At 35.0% G+C, this 23,769-nt stretch overlaps 2 protein-coding genes across 2 annotated transcripts; both read right to left on the bottom strand.

Annotated features, from left to right (window-relative positions):
* Positions 1-964: 964 nt before the first annotated feature.
* On the bottom strand, positions 965-2,008 carry LOC122277199. The gene has a single exon (XM_043087117.1). It carries the CDS (start codon positions 1,890-1,892, stop codon positions 1,167-1,169), a length of 726 nt encoding a protein of 241 aa, XP_042943051.1. The 5' UTR covers positions 1,893-2,008; the 3' UTR covers positions 965-1,166.
* Positions 2,009-5,217: 3,209 nt separating this feature from the next.
* LOC122276178 (copper-transporting ATPase RAN1-like) lies at positions 5,218-13,653 on the bottom strand. Its single transcript, XM_043085738.1, has 9 exons — positions 12,855-13,653; positions 10,898-11,512; positions 9,964-10,393; positions 9,076-9,401; positions 7,631-7,689; positions 7,168-7,510; positions 6,560-6,757; positions 6,210-6,467; positions 5,218-5,870 (listed from the first exon to the last, which is right to left on the bottom strand). Exons 1-9 carry the CDS (start codon positions 13,158-13,160, stop codon positions 5,394-5,396), a joined length of 3,012 nt encoding a protein of 1,003 aa, XP_042941672.1. The 5' UTR covers positions 13,161-13,653; the 3' UTR covers positions 5,218-5,393.
* Positions 13,654-23,769: the final 10,116 nt, after the last annotated feature.

The raw sequence follows: 23,769 nt of genomic DNA on the forward strand, positions 1-23,769 counted from the left end.
TGATGAGGTTGGACTTTGGATAAAACAGAATATTTTCTTTGATGGCAGACGCATGCATGCGAATATATGGAGCTCTAGGATCCCAGCTCGACCTTGTCTTGGGCGCACTTCAATCCTTCGTTGATCACCCTTTTCTCACTCGAGTCAATCTTATTGACAATACCATTAATGGTGAAACGTGCTATAAAAAACTGATTATTTATGATCAGTTATTTCTTTTAAAAATGATTCTTTTCTATTAAAATGAATATATTTTTATCATAAATAGTCATTCTCTGATTAAATTATAATCCGTCGTTAATGTGATTTTTTTTTTTTACAAACACCTATTAGAGTACTTCTTGTATTGAGAGACCAAATACCAATTAAATACAGAACTAGTGGGCCGGATATGATTAACGTGAGAAAAGGCTTTTCTTGTACTATATATTGCTTTGATTTCGGAACTTTAGAATATAATGAAATGGAATTTTGTGGTTCAAAATCAACATGCCGTCATATATAGGGTGCATACATAAGAAATTGTCATGCATGACGTTCTTCATTTACAGTACTACTGCATGTGGTTGAAATATTGCTTGCTGCAGTCAAATTATTGTTGTTATTTCCGACCAAATTAAAACCTTAATTATAACAATTGTACTTGTTGCTCATTTATTATGTATATATATATAACTCCTGATCGAATTAATGGGATGCAAATATTAACAGAAAATATATAAAGTCGGGGAAAGCCGAAAGAGAGAGCTTTCGAATTAAGATGATTCAACAGTCAAAACTGTTACAAAGAACACGGCCAACTTTTTCAGTCATATGATTCATAACCTATGAGACTTTTCGCTATTTTAAAGCATGCGTACTAGAAACTAGAGAAAACATATGAACTCGCGCTATTTATCGAAATAGTACTCATAAAAAGACAATAAAAAGAAAGAAGAACAAGAACAAGGAGAAGAAAGAAACAGAAATAATACAACATGCTTAAGGCATGTATATAGAGAACATATATTACATTCATAATATATAGCATATATATATATATATATATAATCCTATGGGATTACGAAGAACAGCAATTTACACAGCTGATTGATGATCGATCGATGATGAAGATTATCGATCTGAAAGTCAACAAACTACAAACTAATTATATAATCTACTATTTCCTAAAAGAAACCATCATTCTTAACATCACTGGAGAAAGAATCCATTGTTAGTTCATGAAAAAAAACATTATGATCGTCCATTAAGGCAAACCCGTCGGCAGTCTCCACGTTGGGCCTAGGGGCGTTGCTAGAGGTGGACGAAACAAAAACATCGCTAGAAATATTGTTGCCAAATGAATACATACTCTGCTGCTCCTGTAGCAGCAGTTGTTGCTGTTGATTGTGGCGTTGATACTGAAGATCATCTGCAAGTACTGGCTGCTGAGACTGCGACTGTCGATGATAATGATAATTGGTCCCAAAGGGTGCCATTACTGAAGTAACCATTCGTTGGTTTTCTTGACTCGCTTTCCCAAAGTTTAAATTGACAGGTCCTCTTTGGTTCCCAAATGAGATGGCCGTGCTAGGACAACCGGTGAATTGCTGCACCAGGGCTCGAAAATTGCCGGTATTGGCATTGAGGAGGGTGGTTGGTGTTCTTTTGGAAGCCCTAGACCTCCTGCGGATAGGTTTCGATGGACTACCCTTTGGAGTCAACTGACCATTTGTTGCAAGCGATGGATTGCTGCTTGGACTGGAGATATTGATGTCAGTTTCGACGCAGGTCGTGACCACAGTAGCATCCGAGATCTGTACTCCATGAGAAAGCACTGGCTGGCCATCAATGGCGGCCGGCCGGTCGTAGAATGGCAGCCAGTCACTAGAACTTGGGAAGGTATTATCCATGGTTTTCTGATCTAACTCCTTCCTTGTGTTGTGAAAGGAAAAAGCAAGCTGAGATCTACTGTTTTTATACTGGCTATTTTTGGTCAAAGTAAAACACGTCTAACTTGACCATTCTTTGATAGTGAGAGAGAGAGAGAGAGAGAGAGAGAGATAGAGACTTTGTGCCAAAGTATATGCATGCGGTGCTTCCAGGAAAGAACATCTGTTTATATCAACGAGGTCATCATAATAAAAGAGAAGCTCTAGTTTCAGACTCCATGGAGGGTTATTGTGAGAAGGTCTTTAGCCCCGTAGTTGGTCAAAAAGTTATTAAAATGATAATAAATAAACAATCAAATAAAAAACACATTCTTTTACAAATTAATTACCTCTGATATACTGCATTCACACCCACCGTATATATCCAAGCATGTTCTCCATGCAAGTTTGAGATATATATGCCATCACCAAACATGTGTGTATGGCATTTATTTTATTATTATTATTAAGCTGTCACAAACAGCCAAAGTTTCTTTGCCACGTGAGTTGAATAATATCACTTGTTTGTACTAGTCCAGAACACATCATAACTCTTAGCCGTTAAGTATAAGAGTATTGCTACAGTTTTAAAATGCGAAATGCGTAAGCCTCGCACATTCAATCATTTGAAAAAAATGGAGTTTATTATTAATAACCTAGAGACGCTCTAAAAAATAAAGGAAATTGGAAACAATAAATCATATTTTTTGTGCCGGGCAGAAAATTAGATATATATGATCAAATTAAAACGTGAAGTATGGGAATTAGCACTAGCTAGCTGTAGTACTGCTATAGTATATTGACTATATATTGATCAAAAGTATTGTTCCACACATATATAAATTAAGCTAGCTTCTTGCGAAGAAGCCAGTCCTCCATTAAACTAGCTAGAATAAAGCTGTTCGCTCATGGCTGACATAAGAAAGCATTATAAGTATAGTCAAATTAAGTCTAGAAAGGAATTAAAAGATAATCATGATGGATCGGTAATGGCAGAAAAGTTGTGAAATTAGCTGGGTCGAGTACTTTGATCGACTATTCTGATCTTGAGTCTTGCTAGCTTTAATTAGTCTCCCATCAAGCTTTGCTTCGTGCATGATCGCGGCATAATTGGGGATCGGAATTAAGGAAGTCATGATCTCTCTCTCGCTGGTACTGCACCTCATCACCCCAAGGTTCACGTCGATCGCTAGCTAGCTAGCTAATTCGTCAACCATATAAGAAAAGTTGAAATCAAAACATGATGCATGAATCTTCCTGGGTCGTAGATCTTCGTGGAAATATTACTAATTAACTCAAGCCTATTCTCTGGTTTTTGTTTATCTTAATATCCTTTTCAGAAAATTTTGCACGTTCGCGCTGCAATACTATTAAAACTTCGCATGGAATTACCTAGACTAATCCCGATCGAGTATATTATAGCAAATTCGACGGTATCAAAATAACATGCATAATATCAACCTATAAGCTTAAAAGATTATAGATCAAATTAAGAAAATGACTTCGGCGAGCCTATTATATTCACAAATTCTTGTCTGCTTTTATAAAGAAATTAAATTATTCAAATTGTCTACATGATCAACACCTAACTCAAGCAGATAAAATAACATTAATATATATATATATATATATATATATAATTACATGTACGTTCCGATCCGGCCCCATCCATATGGTAAAATTCATGTTTGTAGGTTTGTGATGAGTGGGCATATTTAGCTTGGTTACATATTTAAAGCGACCATTAACATTAAGCCAATATTTATGAGATTTTGGACGAGCTAGCTATAGCTAATTTTAATGCTGTGTGAACTCGACATATGTTTTCTTTAAAGGTTATCTGAACAAATGAAAAACGAAGAAATTGAGATAAGGACATGTTTATGTACGGCTATGTGAACGTACGTTCTGGATAATGCTCATTTTTTTCCATGCCGAAGCATTCCGGCCGTTAGGGTTTTGAAAACATCTCATCTTATTATTATATTAATTTTCTTAAATTTTTACATAAAATATAATAAAAATTTAATTTTTTTCAGATACTAAAATAATAATATTATTATAATAATATTTAATTTAATTTTAATTTTTTATTTAAAATCATCTCCTCTCATCTCATCTCCTATACAAATTAACCCTCGTATACTTCTCTTCCAAACAGAAGTTGGCGTTAATGCATGGTTGCCCAGTCAATCGTATAATTTAAGGATTGGAAAAATATAGTTGCAAGCATAATTATGTACTAATCTGTACATCAATGTGATGTAATTGGTCAAAATATAGATTTTATTGATAACAGTATTAATTTAAATTTTAAGTATGAATAAATTAGTATTAGTATATAAATTAATACGTAACTGTACTTGTATGTAACAAAACTCCCAAAAATTTTATAGCTAGCGAGTTCAGCAACCATAGGCTGCATGGGCCCTCCCATCATTATCACCGAGGAATATATATCTTGCAAAGCAAGCACATTGTATCCAAATTATCGTTAAATTTGACCTGTGAATCGTGGTTAAATTCTGTCAACATCAAAGTCGGGCCCTTCCATGTATATATGAATATCACGACCAAGTATATTGCCACACACACACACACACACACACACACACACACATATATATTTTAAGATACATACAGGTAGTGTGAAAGGAGCAAGCTGTGTACTGATGCCTGGCTGATGACATTGGGTCAAAGATAGCCAATCTTAAATAATAAGAAAACACAAAATAATCTTCCGAAGTGATTCTGCTTCACGAATTTATGACCAACCACGTTTGTATTTTTGAAAGTTTTGACCAAGTATTGGCGTCACCTCAAAGCTGAAAATCTTTGATTAATCAGCGGAGAACTTTTGTTTGATTTGAACATTTCTTACATTTCTTATGCTGCCATCATTGATGGAAGCCATCCTTTCTGAATGTTTATCATTTTTATCTAGAAGTACATGTATAATACAAAATCCAATTTCAAACCCCATAAAACACAAAATTAAAAATAAATAAATAATCTTAGCCTTCTGTTTCTGTTTTGATATATAGTTGTCGTTTATTAAATATTCAGGCGCCGGCCCATGCTACATGCTACTCTCATGAACTGTACTGACATCGCATTGCCCACCAACCGTTAAAAACTACTCTTATTTTTTTAAATAATAAAATAATGTATTTTCCAAGAGATCATTCTGAACATGGCCTAGGCCCGAGGTTGGAAGCATGTAAATTGATTAGGAACATAATGTCCAGGGAGGATGAAGCTCGACAAGCAATATATACGAGGGGTGGGTCGGGGCAGAGAGAGCATCTTCTTCATCGAAAATTATTATACAAGTTGCAATTACAATGAACAGGTTACAAAATTTACACCACCACTGCACATGAAACAGAAATCATGTACAAAATTGGGACAACAAACTGGATCCAAACCCATCTAATCTTCATATGAAGCCGAAACTTACAAAAGTTTATCAATTTTATCTTTCTACTCTACAGTTATTTCTAGTATGGTTGTAAGTCTGGGTTTTTTGTATCTCCTAAGAAGCAAAGAAGAGCATACTACACTTACAGATGAGAGAGCCATGCATGCACCAGCCGCCCATGGTGGTAACTTAATCCCAAGAGAAGGATAGAAAACCCCAGCAGCAATAGGGATCGCAACCACATTGTAACCCATGGCAAACACATAATTTAATCTGATACGTGAAAAGGTCTTCCGCGAGATATCAATGGCTGTGATTACATCTTCCAAGTTATTTCTCATCAATACATAATCCGCTGCTTCTATGGCAATATCTGTCCCAGCCCCGATTGCCATACCAACATCGGCTGCAGCTAGAGCAGGGGAGTCGTTGATACCATCACCCACCATTGCAACTATGCTCCCATCTTTTTGGAATGATCGTACGACATCGGCTTTTCCTGCTGGCATTACCTCTGCCCTTACATCTCGGATGCCAACCTGCCCAGCATAAATATTTTTGTCTTTATAGTTGATATATGATATCAATTTCTATTCGACAAATTTAATTCTGTCTGCATAGAATAGCTAATCCACTAAAATTAATAATGGATAATTACTTAAGAACCATATGTTTGATGCAAAGTTCCAATAACAATATTTATATAGAAATTAACAAGAAAACCATTTTTCCGCAATGATATCGAGGATAAAACGTTGGTTAGAGTCTAAATTTATTGGGACCCTAAAAAAGTCATTAGCATTTCTCTTAATAATTCTAAGTTAAGGGTTTGATAGTGAAAATGGGGGTTTAAATTACTAAGAAATAAAACTTTATACCTCCTTAGCAACTGCCCTAGCTGTTCTCCAGTTATCCCCAGTGACCATGGCTGTCCCAACACCCATTTTCCCAAGGCCCTCCACTACCACAGCAGCCTCTCTCTTTAGTGGGTCAGCAACTCCCAAAACTCCAATTAGGCTATTGTCATATGCAACAAGTATTCCGGTCTTGGCACTTTCTTCCATATCTACTATGAAACTTTCAACATCGGTTGGGATAGCCATTCCATTTTCAGTTATTAGCTTCCGGTTTCCAACCTTTTAGGAAAAGTCACATCCAATAAGCAAAATTATGAAGCATATTTGAAAATAAATCGATATTTGCAAATTTCAATGAAAAGAAAACTCACCAGGACCCTTTTCCCATTTATAAAGCAATTGACACCTCTTCCTGGCAGAGCATAGAATTCTGACACATCAAAAAGCCATCCAGAAGTTGACTCTTTGATATTATTTTCAGCATCCTTGGTTTCAGTACACTCATCAAAGAAATGGAAATGGCGTGCATATTCCACTATTGCTTTAGCCAATGGGTGCTCACTGCTAACCTAAGACGGGAGAATAAACAAATCAAGATAGCCTCTGGTATGGTGGTATTGCTTGATATTTTGATGAATTTCTACCCCCCCCCCCCCCCCCCCCCCAACAAAGAGAGAGAGAGAGAGAGAATAATGCAATGAGAAGAAGAAAATGAAAAACTAAAATGTTTGTATCTGCCCATCTATGCAGTTAATCCAAAATAGCAAAACATCTAAATACTGTATTAAAAGCAAGCTGTCTGTTTCACAGCGGTTAAAATAGTATGGTAACTATTTTGCTTTATATCATTACGATAGTATGAGGTTTTCTTTGGAATTTTTTGAGGCACCATATTTGGACCAAAAATAGGAAAACATAAAAAAGGCAAAATATGTGTTTGAGGGAAACGAAGGAAACTTGTAAGGTAATTGGAAGTCACCTCTGCAGAAGCCACCAATCTAAGGAATTCTCCACGATCCATTCCAGCAAAAACTTTTGCTGTCGTAACTGTGGCTTTTCCCTGGGTTAGGGTACCTGTTTTATCAAATATCACATACTTAATCTTTTGAGCCCTTTCCAAAGCATCTCCTCCTTTTATCAGCACACCATTATTTGCCCCAACCCCTGTTGCAACCATGACAGCAGTTGGCGTTGCCAAGCCAAGAGCACATGGACATGCAATAACCACAACCGATATTGAAAACATGAGGGCAAATATGAAGTGGTTTCCATTTTCCGGAAGCCATTGTTCTGGGTAAGCTCCAAGAGCTCCACTAATATACCTAGAGACAATGGGCAAGAGAAAATATTTAATAAAAAGGAGGCACAACCATTTTAACTACATGGAATAAAATTACCATCCACAAGTGCATGGCAGCATCCTCAAGGAAATGTGAACTCACCAACCCATCAATGTTAACAATGACATGACAACAACTGTAGGAACAAATATGCTCGCTACCTGCATGTACAAAGACAACCAAGATAGGACCAATAATTGATACCAAGAATTGTGTATACTATAACATCAATCTATAATTTCAAAAATAAAATTCAAGAACTGACTGCAGAAAAATAGGGGAAAAAAGGACCCAAAAAATAAGGAAAGTGGCGTAAAGTCTATCATGCACAAATTGTTTATATATTTACGATGAACTTTCAATGAGGTGCTAATCATTATGGTAGCTGATCCAATCAGCCTCTGTAAAAGGCTTGCACAAAAAGATGCATATCGTGTCTCATTCAAAAATAGGGTACTGTGTCTGGGGATAATGTTGTTCCCCTGGTTTCTCTTCTTCCGATAAACAATATAGCAGGTTCACCATTGGATTGGGTTCTGCATAAGGTTAACCAGATTCAGCATATCGTGGGGCTTTCACATGGAGGATGTGAAGACCAATTTAAAGCACTACTCACTTAAATTGAGGCGAGCCACTCACTTGAAACCAAATCAAGTTTTAAGAAAAGCAGGGAGTTAGAGCATCATTCTTGGGCAATCAACTATGACGCTAAAGGTGGTAAGCTCAAGTCGAGGAAATACTAAAGGGAGGGCAATATGAAGACGTGCTCGTAGAGGGAGTTTCGGGTGGAGTATTAGTTTTATAGGAAACAAGGGGTTGGGGTTGGGGTTGGGGTTGGGGAGGTGTGTTCTATTCTAATTCAGGCTTGGTGTATTTTGGTAGTTCTTCACGGGCTTTTTGGGCCATTAGGAGCTCTCTAGTATGGGCTAGGTGTTTTCTTATATACGTCCAGTATACTTGGTTACTCCTATTGATATATATATATAATATTTTTACTTATCAAAAAGGAAAAATAGGGTACTGACTCATTGATACTCAAACTCAACACAGGTACCATGTAACTAAGCTATGCAACAGAGGCTTAGGACTGGATAAATCCATCTCCACCAGAATACAATAATCCCAGTAAGGAAAATTCACCTGTGAATAAAACATGACCTTTATAAAAGGTAAAAACCAAGTGGAAGTGTAAAAGCTATCCATTCTGAAGGTATTTTTGAGGAAGGATAAGGGGATCGTATTCTGCCATTTATAAGAATCGAAAAGGTAGAAGGCATGCATATATATCATGAATGTCAAAAATGACAGGTTTGCTATACAATAAGCATAAAATAATTGCTGTTCACTCATCGTCACTTGCCAAGCTACAATGGAATGAGTCATCTTACAACGTATAGTTTACTTTTCAGGTGACTTTAAAATGTATTATTTTCTCATTTTCAAAGCAAGACGGGAGGAAAAGAATATACTCATATGACGCCTATATAGAGCATAAAAATAGAACGAGTATGACATGATTACAGTCAAACAATATCCATAACACTTACAAAGTCAGCAAACTTCTGAATAGGAGCTTTTGACATCTGGGCTGTCTCAACCAAGCTAATTATCTGGCTTAAAACTGCATCACCTCCTACTTTAGTAGCTTGTATGTGAAGGGCACCATGTAAATTTATAGTACCTCCAATAACTGATGAATTGACTTCCTTTGAAACAGGTACAGATTCACCAGTTACCATCCCCTCGTTAACATAACTTGAACCCCATACAACTACACCATCAGCAGGAACCTTTGCACCAGGAAGAACTTTTAAAGTGTCGCCAGGCTGAATTAGCAAAGCATCTATTTCCCGTTCTCCAACAAATCTTCCAACTGAACCAATAAAATTAAAAGCAGTTATATTTTTATTAAAAAGTGCAAAAGGCGCAACTCAAGTACACAAGACTTATGCAAGAGAGGCACCTATCTAGAAAAAAGCAATGTGAATTGAGATTGTTCGATAAAATTTTGGAATCAACTTTTTATCCCACTCAATGTAAAAATAAATGATAAAAGATATATACAATTTCGCCAGGCTGAATTAGCAAAGCATCTATTTCCCGTTCTCCAACACACTTTCCAACTGAACCAATAAAATTAAAAGCAGTTACATTTTATTAAAAAGTGCAAAAGGCGCAACTCAAGTACACGACATATACAAGAGAGGCACCTATTTAGAAAAAAGCATTGTGAATTGAGATTGTTCGATAAAATTTTGGAATCAACTTTTTATCCTACTCAATGTAAAAATAAATGATAAAATATATATACAATTTCAAAATTTTACTAAAACATCAAGACTCCAACCATTCTGACGGGCAAATTCCCAGAAATACATCACCCTCTATTTAAAAGAAGAAGAAGAAGAAAGAAAGGAAGACACATGCAAACAAACCTTTGTCTTTGACAAGTAACACTGCTGTTGCTGGTGCAAGTTCCACTAATTTCTTGATGGCATCTGAGGTTTTTCCTTTGGCAAGACACTCCAGATACTTCCCAAACAATACAAATGTTATCAGCATTGCACTTGTTTCAAAGTACGTTGGGGACCAAAATCCAGTCACTGCACCATATAGAAGAGCACATATAGAGTAGAGGTAAGAGGCTGAAGTTCCCAATGCAACCAAAACATCCATGTTAGTTGAACCATTCCGAAGAGCTCTGGCAGCAGCAATGTAGAAGCGCTTTCCAACAACAAATTGGACAAGACTCACCAATGCCCACTTCAACCAATCCTCCATTTGGAAGGGCCCACATCTCCAAAGCAAAAAGGAATACACCAGTGGTATGTGAGGACAAACTACCCTTATGAGAAAGACAGGAATCTGGAGCCAAAGGAACAATTAATTTAATAGGCAAGAATAGAAACTGAAGTATCATTGGTGTCTGCATGGGCTACAAAATCATTTTGTAAACCATTTGAAGGATGCATTTTTATAAGTAATTTCTTTTTACATTAAATTAGACTCACATCTTCTAGCACTCCAAACTACCAACTCCTAGGGTGTAGGTTGGGGCGTGTGACACATTGCAATTCAAAAACATTCATATCAACTAGTATCATCTAGATTTCCAAAAGATACTGATAAATTATAAGAAATATTACATTGAGATATGAATGCAATTCTCAATGTAAGATAGACGAAAGCTCAACCCAATTTGACCCTACTAACTGGCATGGACTCAAAAGGAAACATATCCAGTAATCGTGACTAAGTTTCTGTTGGCATTATTTTGTAACTATCAGGAAAGAGACAACATAAAGGAAGCAAAATACAAAAGAAATAAATTACAAATATTGAATCATGTCAATGAAAGAAAATACTTACACTGAGAAACAAGCTAGAGGCAAAAAGCCAAAACATATTTGAAGCTTCTTCAACATCTTTGGAAGTCATTCTTGCATAAGGGCTTGTTACGTGTAATTTAAACTTCCCATTGGATTGTCCCTCAATCCCATCAACTAATGATCTGGAGCTGACAATTTCAGGATCAAAGAGAACTTCCAATTCTCTCGATGTTTTGTCAAAACAAAATTGTCTAACGCCTTTAAAGTGGCTTAGTATGCCTTCTAAAAGTTGTCCGTCCATCTCATTGTACATGCCAGCAACCCCTAATATGATTTTGTCCTGCTCACTGCTCTGTACAAGTGAAGCTTCAAAACCAGCATCTTCGATTGCATTGACAATTTCATCCTTACTAATCACAAGGGGGTCATACTCAACTTCCCCTAAGGAAGTGGCCAAGGCAACTACTGCCTTTTTTACACCAGGCAGATTTCTTAAAATACCTTCAACAGAATTTACACAGGTTGCACACGTCATACCTCCAATTGAGAACTGCCCTAACAGGGTTCCATGTGGATTTGTCCCAAAAGTACTGGGTTCAGGTAGAATCTCAGCCTCAAAGCCCGCATCCTCAATTGCATTCTTAATGTCTTCGTCCTAAATTAAAACAAGTCACAAAATGCTTCAGTATTTACGTACAAATCCAAGGTTCTCTGTGCCCATTTGGCAGATATAAACTTCTATGCAAGGTATTTTCACATGCAGCCAGACACAGGAAGACGATGAAGGATTTCATAAGGATGCCCACAAACTCTATAACAGAAACCGACCGTTATCTTAAGCAATGTTTTGAATACCGTACCGGATGTCGTACCGGTCAAGGTACTGGAACGAAATATTTAGGTACCGGTACCATTTCATATATCGTTTCGGAATAGTCGATATATAAAAAATATATATATAAATTATATTTCAAAATAATAGTCTATATATGAATAAATTATATATGAATAAATATGTATATATAAATTATAAATAGTCTGGTATGAATTGAGGGTTAAAAAATAAGATTATAGTTTAAAAAAATGAAAAAAAAAAAAAAAAAAAAGATAAAGGGCCGAAATACTGGCCGGTACGGCCAGTATTTTAGCCAGTACGAAACAGGTACCATACCTGTACCGGCCTAGTGACCGGTATGGCCGGTACGGTACGTAAAACACTGAGATTCTTAAGTATTAAAACAAATTATTACAATCTTTTAAAGTTTTCTCGTGTTGTCTAGAACTCATTACATTCCATCAATTCCTCTCCTCTCATATAGCAGTGCCTTTTAAAGCGTTGGCCTTCTGGCAAATTTGGTCCAGCTTTGTCTCTCCCTAGTTTGGAAATTCAAGAAGTTCAGTTAGTCCAGTGGCAGCTAAAGGAATGGAGGCAGGCACCTATCGTGTAGGCGTGATTTATAGTTAATTTGACAGGCAAGTTTAAAAGATATATTTAATCTAACAATCAAGTTTTCTTTGGGTGTTTCTCATGAATACTTTGCCAGGTATTAGAGTGGCACCCCTTTATTTCGTTTTTCCTCTTAATGGATAACTTACCCCAAAAAAATCATCACAATTTCTAATAATTGCATGGCTAATATCACAATCCTTGTTCAACTGATAAAAATGAAAACATTATACGCCATATCGAGATACAAACCTAAGAGAGAACTCCGCACAGCACAAATTTAAAAAAAAAAATTAATAATAATAATAATAATAAACGAACCCTGGACCCAATTCACCAGAAACAAAAATTAAAGAGAAATTTACAAGATTGAGCAAAAATCACAAAAATTGAAGAACCACTATCACTGACCCATAGTCCGAAACACCAAAACGAGCTCAAAAGCTCGAAGTTTTCAGAAAACAGCACTAACCCCTTTACCAATTTATAACAAACTAACATTCAAACTAAACCCCAAAGCGAAGATGCGGAATTCCAACCCAATACTAACCTTCGCCAACATAGGATCAAAGGCCACGTCAGCCTTGTTCTGAAGCAAGGCAACAGAGGCCCTCAAAACCCCGTTGACGCTGTTTAGAGCCGCCTCAACTGAATTAGAGCAAGCAGCGCAGGTCATACCGGAGACGCTGACCTGGACCCTCCTTATTCCTGCTTCGATTTTATTAAAACTATCGCCATCATCGTAGGAATCTAGGAGCCGTACGTCCTCGAGGTCACCGGAATCTTCGCTGTCGAAGACCCGGCCACCTGCGCCGGCAACCTTGGTGAGCTGTAGGTCTTTCAGACTCGGCGCCATTGGTGGGTACCGACCGAAAAGAGCAGAGAAAAAAACAGAGCAAAAGACACAGGAAAAGCAGAGCACGGATATAAAGAGAAGTAAAGAAAGGACTTTCTTCCCAGGGAGAGAGAGGGCGAGATAGCGACCGAGACTTTTGGCTTCCGATATTACCCTCGAGATGTGCTTGGGATTTCCGAGCGAGTTATCGTTGTACTTGCATGATTGCTTTTGCGTACTCTAGTTTTGTACTGCGCATGCGAACGAGGCCTCTCGACCCCGTCAATGGTGTCTAACGTGTCTTCCAAAATGGCGTCCGGAAAAGCTAATTGATCGATTCGAAAACGACGTGGGAGAAGGATCCGGAGCTTAACCAGTGATTTCATTGCATATCCTTGAAAAGGTATTCTGCATTTATTACCCTCCGATAATGGGAGGGAGGTGATGATTTGATATCAGCTTTTTCTTCCCCTAATTATCTTTTGACGAATGACGATAGATTTTTTCTCGAGCTAATAGAAATTTTAATTTCATATTTTCCCTTCACATTCCCGTAAAGAAAATGCTATCCACACACAGGCATTTCTTAAAATGCTTTTTTAAGACCAAGTATCAGTTTCCCCGATTTGTGTTTATGTGTCGGATTCGGATCATTTTATTTTTTTCCAGCATTGAAGTTGCGTGTAGATTGCAGCCCATTTTTATTCCATCAATTTTTCACATGTCATAATTAGGGATAGATGATATTATTAGCATTCGGATCCTTTACTTTTATGTACCAAATTAAAACTATGGTGCAAATTATTATTAATGTAACCAATAATCTCTAATCATAAAAATTATTATATCTGTGAAATTTTGTGTTTGATAAGAGCAAGTGTCATCTCAACAAGTCCCACAAATAGCAATAATGAAGCGGTTTTGGTTAATGTTTCGATTATAGAAAGAGTTACTTAGTGCACAATTGAAAAATCTACCGGATAGACCGTCGATCATCCAGACCAGACCGATTAAGGGATTGGCTAGTCTTAATCTAAGAAAGTGAAAAAATTGAGTTCTTGGTCTGGTCTCGGGGTAGAATTTTTTTTATCCCAGACCAAACAGAATTTAATATATAAATTTTATATGATATTTATAATTTATTTTTAAGTAGTTATATAAATTAAAAGCAAGTAATTGTATAATTTTCTTCTAACTAATTACAAGTAATTATTTGATTCTCTTATAGCTTAATTATTTATACTTATATCATATAAAAAGTAAAGGGTAAGAATTTTAATACAAACTATTAATTATTGATAGTACCCATACTATTAGTATTATTACTTTATTATACTTTAGTTAAGTATATACTTAGCTAGACAACTTAGACTATATCATTAATTTGAATTTTTTTTTAATCATTTCAAAAACTTGAAAAAATGAAAAAATGGTCCGGAGTGAAATATCCGATCAACCAAACCAAACCAAACCAAACCAAAATAGTTTGGTTCTGTCAAAGTCCTTACAAGTCCGGACTTTTGGTGATCCAAAAAAATAAGTTCGATTTGAAATTCTTCTCCAAGACTAACCGGAGAGGACCAATTACACCCGTAGTGTACAGGATCATAAAAACGGACTCACATGTGCACAATGGATTTATTATTGAGTAGTGTTATATGTACTTATAATTTTATATACAATATTTATTTAATCAATTTTATTTTTAATTTTTTTTCAAAAAAATTATTTTGAAATAAAATGTTCATAATTTTCAGCATAAAGAGAAATAGTAACTATACTTGAGAAAAACTTTTAAAATAAAAAAATATTCACCATGTATAAGCTATTAACAGAAATACTAAAAGCATGAACGGGGATAATTGTGATTTACACCTTGTTATGAGATACTAGTTAGTCCCTCGTCCGACAAGTCTACTTCTAAGTTCTAAAATGAGGTGGGTTCAAGTGATCTTTGCAAAACTATTGACTTGAATGGTAGATGATTCAAATTCTCTCCATCAACAAAAGAGGACTCCCAATATTCCAAACCCACCTCCATTGAGTCTAATTAATGGACGCGGCTTTGACCATAAGAAATTGCACCTTCGAGACCATCGATCCTTTTCTCCTACGACTCTCCAAATGCATGGAGACTCCCTGGCTGCTAACACTTTCACACGATCTAATCAGAAAGAAAAATAAAATCTCCAGCTATTCATTCAGAAATGAGTCATTTCTATTTATTTGATTGACATTTTGGTGCCCCGTTTGAAATTGGTGCTCAAATTGTTAACATTTGTAAGAACTTTGTTTGTAAACCTGACACGTTATTCCAAATACCAAATCGATAGCAAGAACTTTGTTGCTTTAGAAGAAAATGCGAAAAGCTTTGTGAGATATCCAACCATGATCGGGTCCAATTTCTACAAACTTTTGTTAGAAATGATTTGTGCCCGTGGATGTGGCAGGATCCTCCGTTTATAATTTAGTTCAGTGTGATGATTTCATTGAACATTAATTGTATTTTTGAATTTTTTTTTGAATAGGAAAAATGTAACAGCCCGCTAGAAATTCAATTAAGGAATTTCTATTGACTTTAGGAACCTCGTGAAAACTCTGTAAGTTTACACGAATCGACTAATCGCATAAATTTTAGCCTGTCAACATAGTTAGTGTTATCACTCACTATGGTGCTAGAAATGCGATTTTAATTATTTGAGATAGTTAAAAGTGTCAGAATACATTATAGTCTACACCACTAGGCTTAATTGAATATTTAGAATTTTTCAGTACTAAGTTTATTACGTTTATTTTTGGAGTGAATAGTAACCTCGGTAAATGTACTGAGCGCAGTATTTTCAAAATCATAGTGTGAAATGTCCAAATTAGGATAGTGATATTTTATTTGGACACTTGGCAAGATCTTAACCACACATAATGAATAGTATTAGATACTTGGCACAAAGAGAAACCATTAGATAGAATTGTGAAGGAAATCAAGGTGTGAGATCATGACACCTAAGCAAAATACACATTTGGAAAATATCTTAAGAATAGAGATTTAAAATACACATAGAAAGATTTTATCCACCTTACTCTTCCAAGTCTACTCCACATTTGGAAAATATATTGAGCTGATTTTTATAGATATTATTGGATAGAATATTTTTGAGATAATATTTTATAGATATTTTGGGTAGGAGAAAACCACACTCAACTCTCAACTCCAGCCTTATCATCTCCCTTATCTCTTCCATAAGCATCTCCAGCCATCACCCACGAACTTATCTTCATTTACACGTTTCTTTAAAAGAATATCAAACATTCTCTCTCAGACAGCTTTTAGGAGTTCTTTTGCATGCCCATTTCGAAGCTGTTGTAAGTATTTTATCATAAAATCTCCTTCATATAAGTTGTTCCTTTTTGAGTCTAGTTTACATGGATATCTTATTTGCCCCATTTGAAGATCATTTGGTCAGTCAAATATTGTGTAAACTATAGAAAGGTCATTCTGGGAGATAAACTGGAGAATATGTTATAGTTTGGAGTTTTTGACCAAGCTAATGGATAGATATTGGTCCGAAATTTTTATGGAGTATTGTTAACATGTATATATGACTATTGGTTGAGGATTTTTGCATGATTGAAGGTCTTGATGAAATATTTGCTTAGATTTAGAAACTTAGAAATTGGAAGAAGAAAAACAGTTTCTATTTTGAGAAAGTTTAACTCTTTGGTGGTCTAAACCTATTCTAATGACTTTAATAATTTTATTGGAGAATACTAAGTATCTTATATACATGTTATATTATTATTTTGAAGATATTTGATGTTAGTTTCAAAGATATGAAATTTTATGCAAATAGATATTCAAATAAGCCAAAGTGTGGATATTCTTGGCTAAATTTATGTTTTGGTTAATTTCTAACCATGTGATCTTGAATTAGAAGCTTATATATGTTTTAGGACATCTTTTTAAACCATGTGATGGTTTGGTTTGAAGATCATATAATTATAAGTCATAGATCAAGAGATTTATCAAAACTAGTTGAGGAAAAAGTTTATGTTTTTGGACTAAGTGTAAAACCAAAAACTCCAAATATTATTTTGTGATTTTGGTGACTTTAGTTCGATGATTTAAAGCATGGTTGATGTTAGGATGATATTATAAATATGTTAAAAGTAAGATTTGATTTTTTTGAAATTCTTGGAGATGTTTTGATTTAAGGTCAAAACTTGTGATTCAAGTGCTTGGATCTTTTTACAAAAAAAGTTTGGTGTTAATTATTAGCTTTTTCTAAATGGATGTTTTAAGTATGGTTTTGAACTTAGAATTGGAAGATGTTTGTTGCAAAATTTTGGTTTAAGCATGAGTTTTGAAGTTGGAAGGAATTGCAACAAAAATCAAGGGAAATGGCCTATGGATGTTTCGGCCATAGTGTGTTTTCCATAGTTGTGTTTTGTTTTAAATTTTTCTGAGTTGATATTTAAGTTTAGAACAAAATTTACATGAGGAATGTAAATTTTGGAAACTTTTGGAATTAGTATACAAAATCCTTAAATTATGGGTAAAACGGTCATTTTTCCAACATGTAGAGAGTAAAATGAAAATTTTACTCTTTAAGTTAGTATTTTCCATATTTCAAATTATTAGTGATTTAGTACTAACTTTTAGAATCACTAATTACAGTTCCTCGTGATCGCGCTTGAGGTTTTATAAGAAACGCGGAGATCGAGGTAAGTTAGCTTTTAACTTACTAGCAGTCTACTGTGTATGTATGCTAAGTAAAAGAACTACAGTGTATGTATGTATGTTATCATATGTGTCATGCCATGTCAAGTTATCATGTAATTGTCTATTATACAGAATTTATTCTGTCATCAAATTTTATCTGTTACATAATATATTCTGTTATGTATTACTGTACATTACAAGTACGTCATGCTAAGTATGTCATCTATTACATGTAAGTCAAGTCATGTAATATTCACTGTTACAAATATGTCATGTTAAATATGTTGTCTATTATATGTTATGCCATGTTACGAAATGTTTCTATCTCAAGTTGGTCATGTATTCTAAGTTATGTTCAAGTCACGTTATGTTACGTCAGGACTTCAGTCCTTTCGTATTCTAGTCACATTTCATCTTGAGTACATTATGATGTGTAGAATACATGGGGCCACAACAACTGTGGAGTATGTATTTAACTACAAATGTGATGCGTAAAATACATGGGGCCACAACAACTGTGGAATATGTATTTTTCATGTTAAGTCAAGTTTGTGTAGAATACATGGGGCCACAACAACTGTGGAGTATGTATTTACACATAGAATACATGGGGCCACAACAACTGTGGAGTATGTATTTTTAATGTTAAGTCAAGTTTATGTAGAATACATAGGGCCACAACAACTGTGGAGTATGTATTTAACTGCATTGTGATGTGTAGAATGCATGGGGCCACAACAACTGTGGAGTATGTATTTACACATAGAATACATGGGGCCACAACAACTGTGGAGTATGTATTTTTCATGTTAAGTCAAGTTTGTGTAGAATACATGGGGCCACAACAACTGTGGAATATGTATTTTCATGTTAATTCAAGTTTCAGAGCAAGTTCATGCTAAGTCAAGTTGCAAGTCAAGTTCAGTTCATGTTTCAATTTAAGTTATGTCAATTATGCTATGTTGTACTCCAAGTTATGCTTTAATTTCTTATGAATTTGATTATGCATTTATGCTTTTACTGACATCCATGCATCATTAGCTTGTGTGGAAGTTTTTTGTTAACTTACTGAGATTTGTAATCAAATCTCACTTTGGTAGTCCCAACTACCATTCCCCCCGAATGGTAGATCTTGTTACAGGACCTGAAGGAGAATCAGGAGCTGATCAACTAGACACAGTTGACTAAGTGACGGTGCGACATAAATGTTGATATAGTAATTAACGTAAATTACTACTTGTACGATTGAGTTGCATCTCTACTACTTTTTGGATCATAACCATTTTGGACTAGTGTTGTGATCTTAGTTGTTCAATGGATTTTTATGTATGAAGTATGTTTTAAGCATTTGAGATATTTTCAATTTGGTGCATAGTATTGCTAAAGACAAAAAAAAATTTATCCGCTGCGAATATTGCATATTGTTAGATGCATGTTAGGAATATTACATCTTATATGTCATGAACGGGGGCAGGTAACCTTGTGTTGCATGTCTCGACGCTTCAAATGTCCGTCCGATCCCAAACGGAATTTGGGGGCGTCACAAAAAATATATTTATCTTTTTTTTTTTTATCATTTTCCTCTTAATATTTTTTGACGTGACATTAAATGATAGGCTCACAAATAAAATATAATAAATAATTTATAATTATTTAATACTATATAATATGATAATAAGAGAATAATAATAAAAGAGATAATGAGTCGTATTACTATTTCTAAAATAATGTAAGAAAAGTATTTAGTTTGTAAAAATATCTTATAAAAATAAAATTAATAAATTAAAGTGATTTATTATAGTAAATCCAATCATAAAATTATTTCAAATATAAAATTGTAACACTCAAGCCTAGTATCAAACCCTTGTCCATGTCCGCGAACTATTAATTTATTAAGGTTAATATTTAGGTGAAGATCATTTGAAATTTAATAAGTAATTTTGAATAGACCACGGGTTCAAAATTCTATTACGATGGAATATAGATATTTATTGAACTCAATAATTTGAACAAAAATCTATTTAATATTTACGGATCAAATAGACCACTTTTAAATGGTGATATACTCAACTATTATTTTAAAGGAAAAATATAGTTGCAAGTATAATTGTGGACTAATCTGTATACTAATGTGATGTGATTGGTTAAAAAGTAGATTTTATTGAAAACAGTGTTAATTTAAATTTTAAGTATGAATAAATCAGTATTGATACACAGATTAGTGCGCGACTGTGATTGTATGTAGCAAAACTCTATTTTAAAAGCTCAAAAAATCGACCCAAAAACTCGTGGAGAACCCAAACCCAGTTGCACTAAACCCCTAAGCTGCGTGTATTTAGAAAAAAAAAATTTAAAAAAAAAAAGGAAAAAAAAAAAGAAAAAGAAAAAACCATGCACTGTTTTTATTCCATCTTACAACACTAGGATTCCAACAAATCCTTTTAAACTTAAGAAATTCTATCTGTAGTCTCCAAATAGGGACTGTATGTATATGTCTTTTATTAAATGAAAAAAATATCATTTTAAGATAGATATTTTTATAATTTTAAAAATAAAATTATCTATATCTATAATGGAGTCCCTAAATTAGGATTGTATGTAATATTACTGTTTAAACCTCACCATATATATATATACATATCTATGCTAGCTCGTGAAATAACCTTAAAAACAAACCTCACGCACAACAACCTCTCCCTATACGTTTGAAACCCAAAGACACCATCGACAACAACCATACCCATCCACTTAGCCGTCACCATCACTCCCATGCATAAAAACATGAGGTCTTGCACACTACCAGCCCACAACCTCCGACCACATTGCTGCCTTCCAAATTCAGGAAGCAACCAAACAAGTCATCTCAATAAAAACCGTGAGCCACTGCACCTCCTCACACCACCATCTCATCTCATGAAAAACCACACAGTTGCAAGCCACTTCCCTGCATTATTTGTCACTGCACAGAGTGATCACCTCGGCTAGCCATCAGGATCAACCCAAATGCTACCCTAGGACCACCCAACATCAACCCGCCTCCACGCAAGACCAATGCATCCCAACGCTCCCCCTATGTTTTAACCATCTATAAACAAAGCAAGTTTCTAGCTCAACCCTCCACCGTGCACCACTACAGCACCATCATAAGGTTATGAATTTGCAGAGCGTTTCCTGTGGAGACATAGACGAACCACCGTAGCCCTTTGTTAAGATATAAAATAAATAATAAAATTTACTTATTTCCATCAGTTTAAACTTTTGAGACAAGTAGTGATTTCACATTGTATCATGTCAAAGGTCCTGAGTTCAAACCCTGACTCTACACTCTATCCTATTTCATTAAATATTTCACGTGTTAGGTCACCTATTGAGAAAGAGTTTGGTCCATATATGAGGGGGAGTGTTAAGATATAAAATAAATAATAAAAATGACATCTTCCCATCAGCTTTAGTTTTTAGGACAAGTGGTGATTTCACACCCCTCACCTTTACGCTTCACTCTTGGTAGCTACACAGACTGGCCGACATCAAGATCTCTGTCCACGTTATCTCTCTCTATCTCTCGGTTCTCTCACTTCTTCTCATTGCACCTTTCAGGTTTTTTCTCCCACTCTCTCAAGTTAGTTCTGTGTGTGTGTGTGTGTGTGTGTGTGAATATTACAAGCTGGTGGGTTATGTTGCATCATGGGTCGTGCAATTGAGGGCTTACACCGATGCGTTATGGGTTTAAGAGAGGTTATCAATTTTTGAGAACTCAGGCTGATGAAAGGTTAGACTAATTTTAAAATTTAGGGAAATATAAATGATGTTAGTATTTTAGGATTTTTATAGTAGTATGCCTCTATGTTAAATTGTGATATTTATCTATCAGTGGTTTTTGGATTAGGTCAGGACAAAGATTTTGTTTAAGTTCAAAACTTAGATAGTATACTGTAGAAGTCAGGTAAACCGGGTTTTTATACTAGACTTTGCATAAAATGAGTAGACTGAGGTTGATTTTATGAAAATACGCATGTTTTGTTATGGAAAAAAAAAAAGACTTGAAAATAATCTCAGTTATTTTATCTATATTATTCTTGAAATCTGTATAAAAGATAAAAGTGCTTTTTGTCATGACTAGTGTAGACATGAACAAATTTTTGGTATCACGTTTCTGAATTGTACAAAGGGAGTGAATATGAAATCTAAACATTTATGCATGATTAAGTGAAGATACTCTGAATTTGTTTTTGATTATGTGAAAATTATATGAATCTGTTCAGTACTCTATTTTAATATGATATGACATATGAAAACTTTTGGCATGACATTCTAATTCTTCTTCTGGTTCTAATTCCGATATTTCTTATGTTAATGTGTTGGTACCAACATTTTTGTTTGGCTCTGATTTATAGCCCTATCACGGAATATAATAGTGGCATTTAGCCTAGCCACAAGACATAATAGTGGTCTCCAAACCTGCTACAAGATATAATAGTGGCCCCGGCCCCACCTTGAGAAATAATAGTGGTATATGTTATGAGTGCATCACCTTGGTGACGAACAGTGATAGGTTCTACCTGGTTAACCGCAAATATACACAAACCTACCATAGGGGTTAAACACAGCTTCTATTATGATACAACGCTCGATATGATATAATATGATATGATGATGATCTTCAGTTATGTTATGCTAAAGAACTTTTGAATATGAATATTTTGAACTGTCACTCTGATATTTTGATAATATGTTTTGGTTCTGCATTCTGAAATTAGAAATGTCTTATTCTGCATTCTAAATCGTGTAATTGCTAATGTTTACATGCTAATATAAATTCTCTGCTTATTAAGTTGTTGATAACCCATTTCTTATTTCCACATTTTTTTGTTAGATAAGTTGAATGTTTTAGTTGAGAATCAAGATTAAGGAGCATAAACAAAATTATTTAAGTATAGTAGATTAAGCACAAAAGGATGTCACGGTTATTGGTAGGCCTGTGCAAAATGGCATGGATTCGATCCGAACCAAAAGACCCAATTGAGGACGTCCAAATAAAATCAGGTTGATCGGGTTGGACAATAAGTCGGGCTTAACAGCTCTCAAAGTCGATCAAAACCAATCACCCATTTTTCCTTATTCTCAAACCATAGCCGTCGTTCTTCCTATTCTTCTTCTTCGCTGCTATACAACCACCCACCATCTGGGTTTCTCCTTATTTTTCCAAAGGAATCCGAGTGTCCTTTCCAAACAAGCACAAGGTGAGGAATTTAGAAAATACTCCCAACTTTCCAAAATGCAAGCAAATTCTGATACTAGATCAAAAAATGTAAGGAATCTTAGTTCCTTAAAAATAAACCCTAGAGCTCTATATCAGATCCAAAAATAAACCAAATAACCACAAGGACAAGAGAAGCAAAACTCAAATCGAATTTCAGATAATAAAAAAGAAGTACACAATAGATTTAAAAAGTTGAAGCTCGCAAAGTGGCATTTAGAACTTGAGAGGATTGATAAGAAGAAGATACCAAAGTTGATAAAGAGGGAGTTGGGATTATCCAGAATTAGGATAAAAACTGAGTTGATAAAAATTAAAAGAGTAATGCTACATACAGTCATTTTTGCGCATTCTCTGCGCACTCCACTGATATGATTGGCTGGATTAATTTTTTTTTAATACACAACCAATCGTATTACTGGAGTGCGCAAAGGAATCCGCAAAAATGACTGCACATAGAATTTTTCAAATTAAAAACAAAGTTGATAAGAACGAGGATTCTCTAGAAATGAAGTGGTACAGGTGGGATTTAAAGAGTTGAGATTTTCCATTCTTTTCTATTTTACCTGGGGGAGGCTACACCAAAAGGAACGGTGAGAAAGTAAAGAAATCAAATCCAAGTATGTAGCACTTTCGTACTCCTATACTAGATAGCG

The sequence above is a fragment of the Carya illinoinensis genome, chromosome 9, assembly GCF_018687715.1.
Source record: "Carya illinoinensis cultivar Pawnee chromosome 9, C.illinoinensisPawnee_v1, whole genome shotgun sequence".
NCBI classification, from domain to species: Eukaryota; Viridiplantae; Streptophyta; class Magnoliopsida; order Fagales; family Juglandaceae; genus Carya; species Carya illinoinensis.

What these genes read in the sequence shown, in the direction of transcription:
- LOC122277199 (XM_043087117.1), bottom strand. Translation starts at nt 1,892, where the DNA reads ATGGATAATACCTTCCCAAGTTCTAGTGACTGGCTGCCATTCTACGAC.
- LOC122276178 (XM_043085738.1), bottom strand. Translation starts at nt 13,160, where the DNA reads ATGGCGCCGAGTCTGAAAGACCTACAGCTCACCAAGGTTGCCGGCGCA. An exon ending in GTTACTTGTCAAAGACAAAG is followed by an intron (nt 9,402 to 9,963) that starts GTTTGTTTGCAT and finishes TTATTGGTTCAG; the next exon opens with TTGGAAGATTTGTTGGAGAA. An exon ending in TAAATGGGAAAAGGGTCCTG is followed by an intron (nt 6,468 to 6,559) that starts GTGAGTTTTCTT and finishes TTTTCCTAAAAG; the next exon opens with GTTGGAAACCGGAAGCTAAT.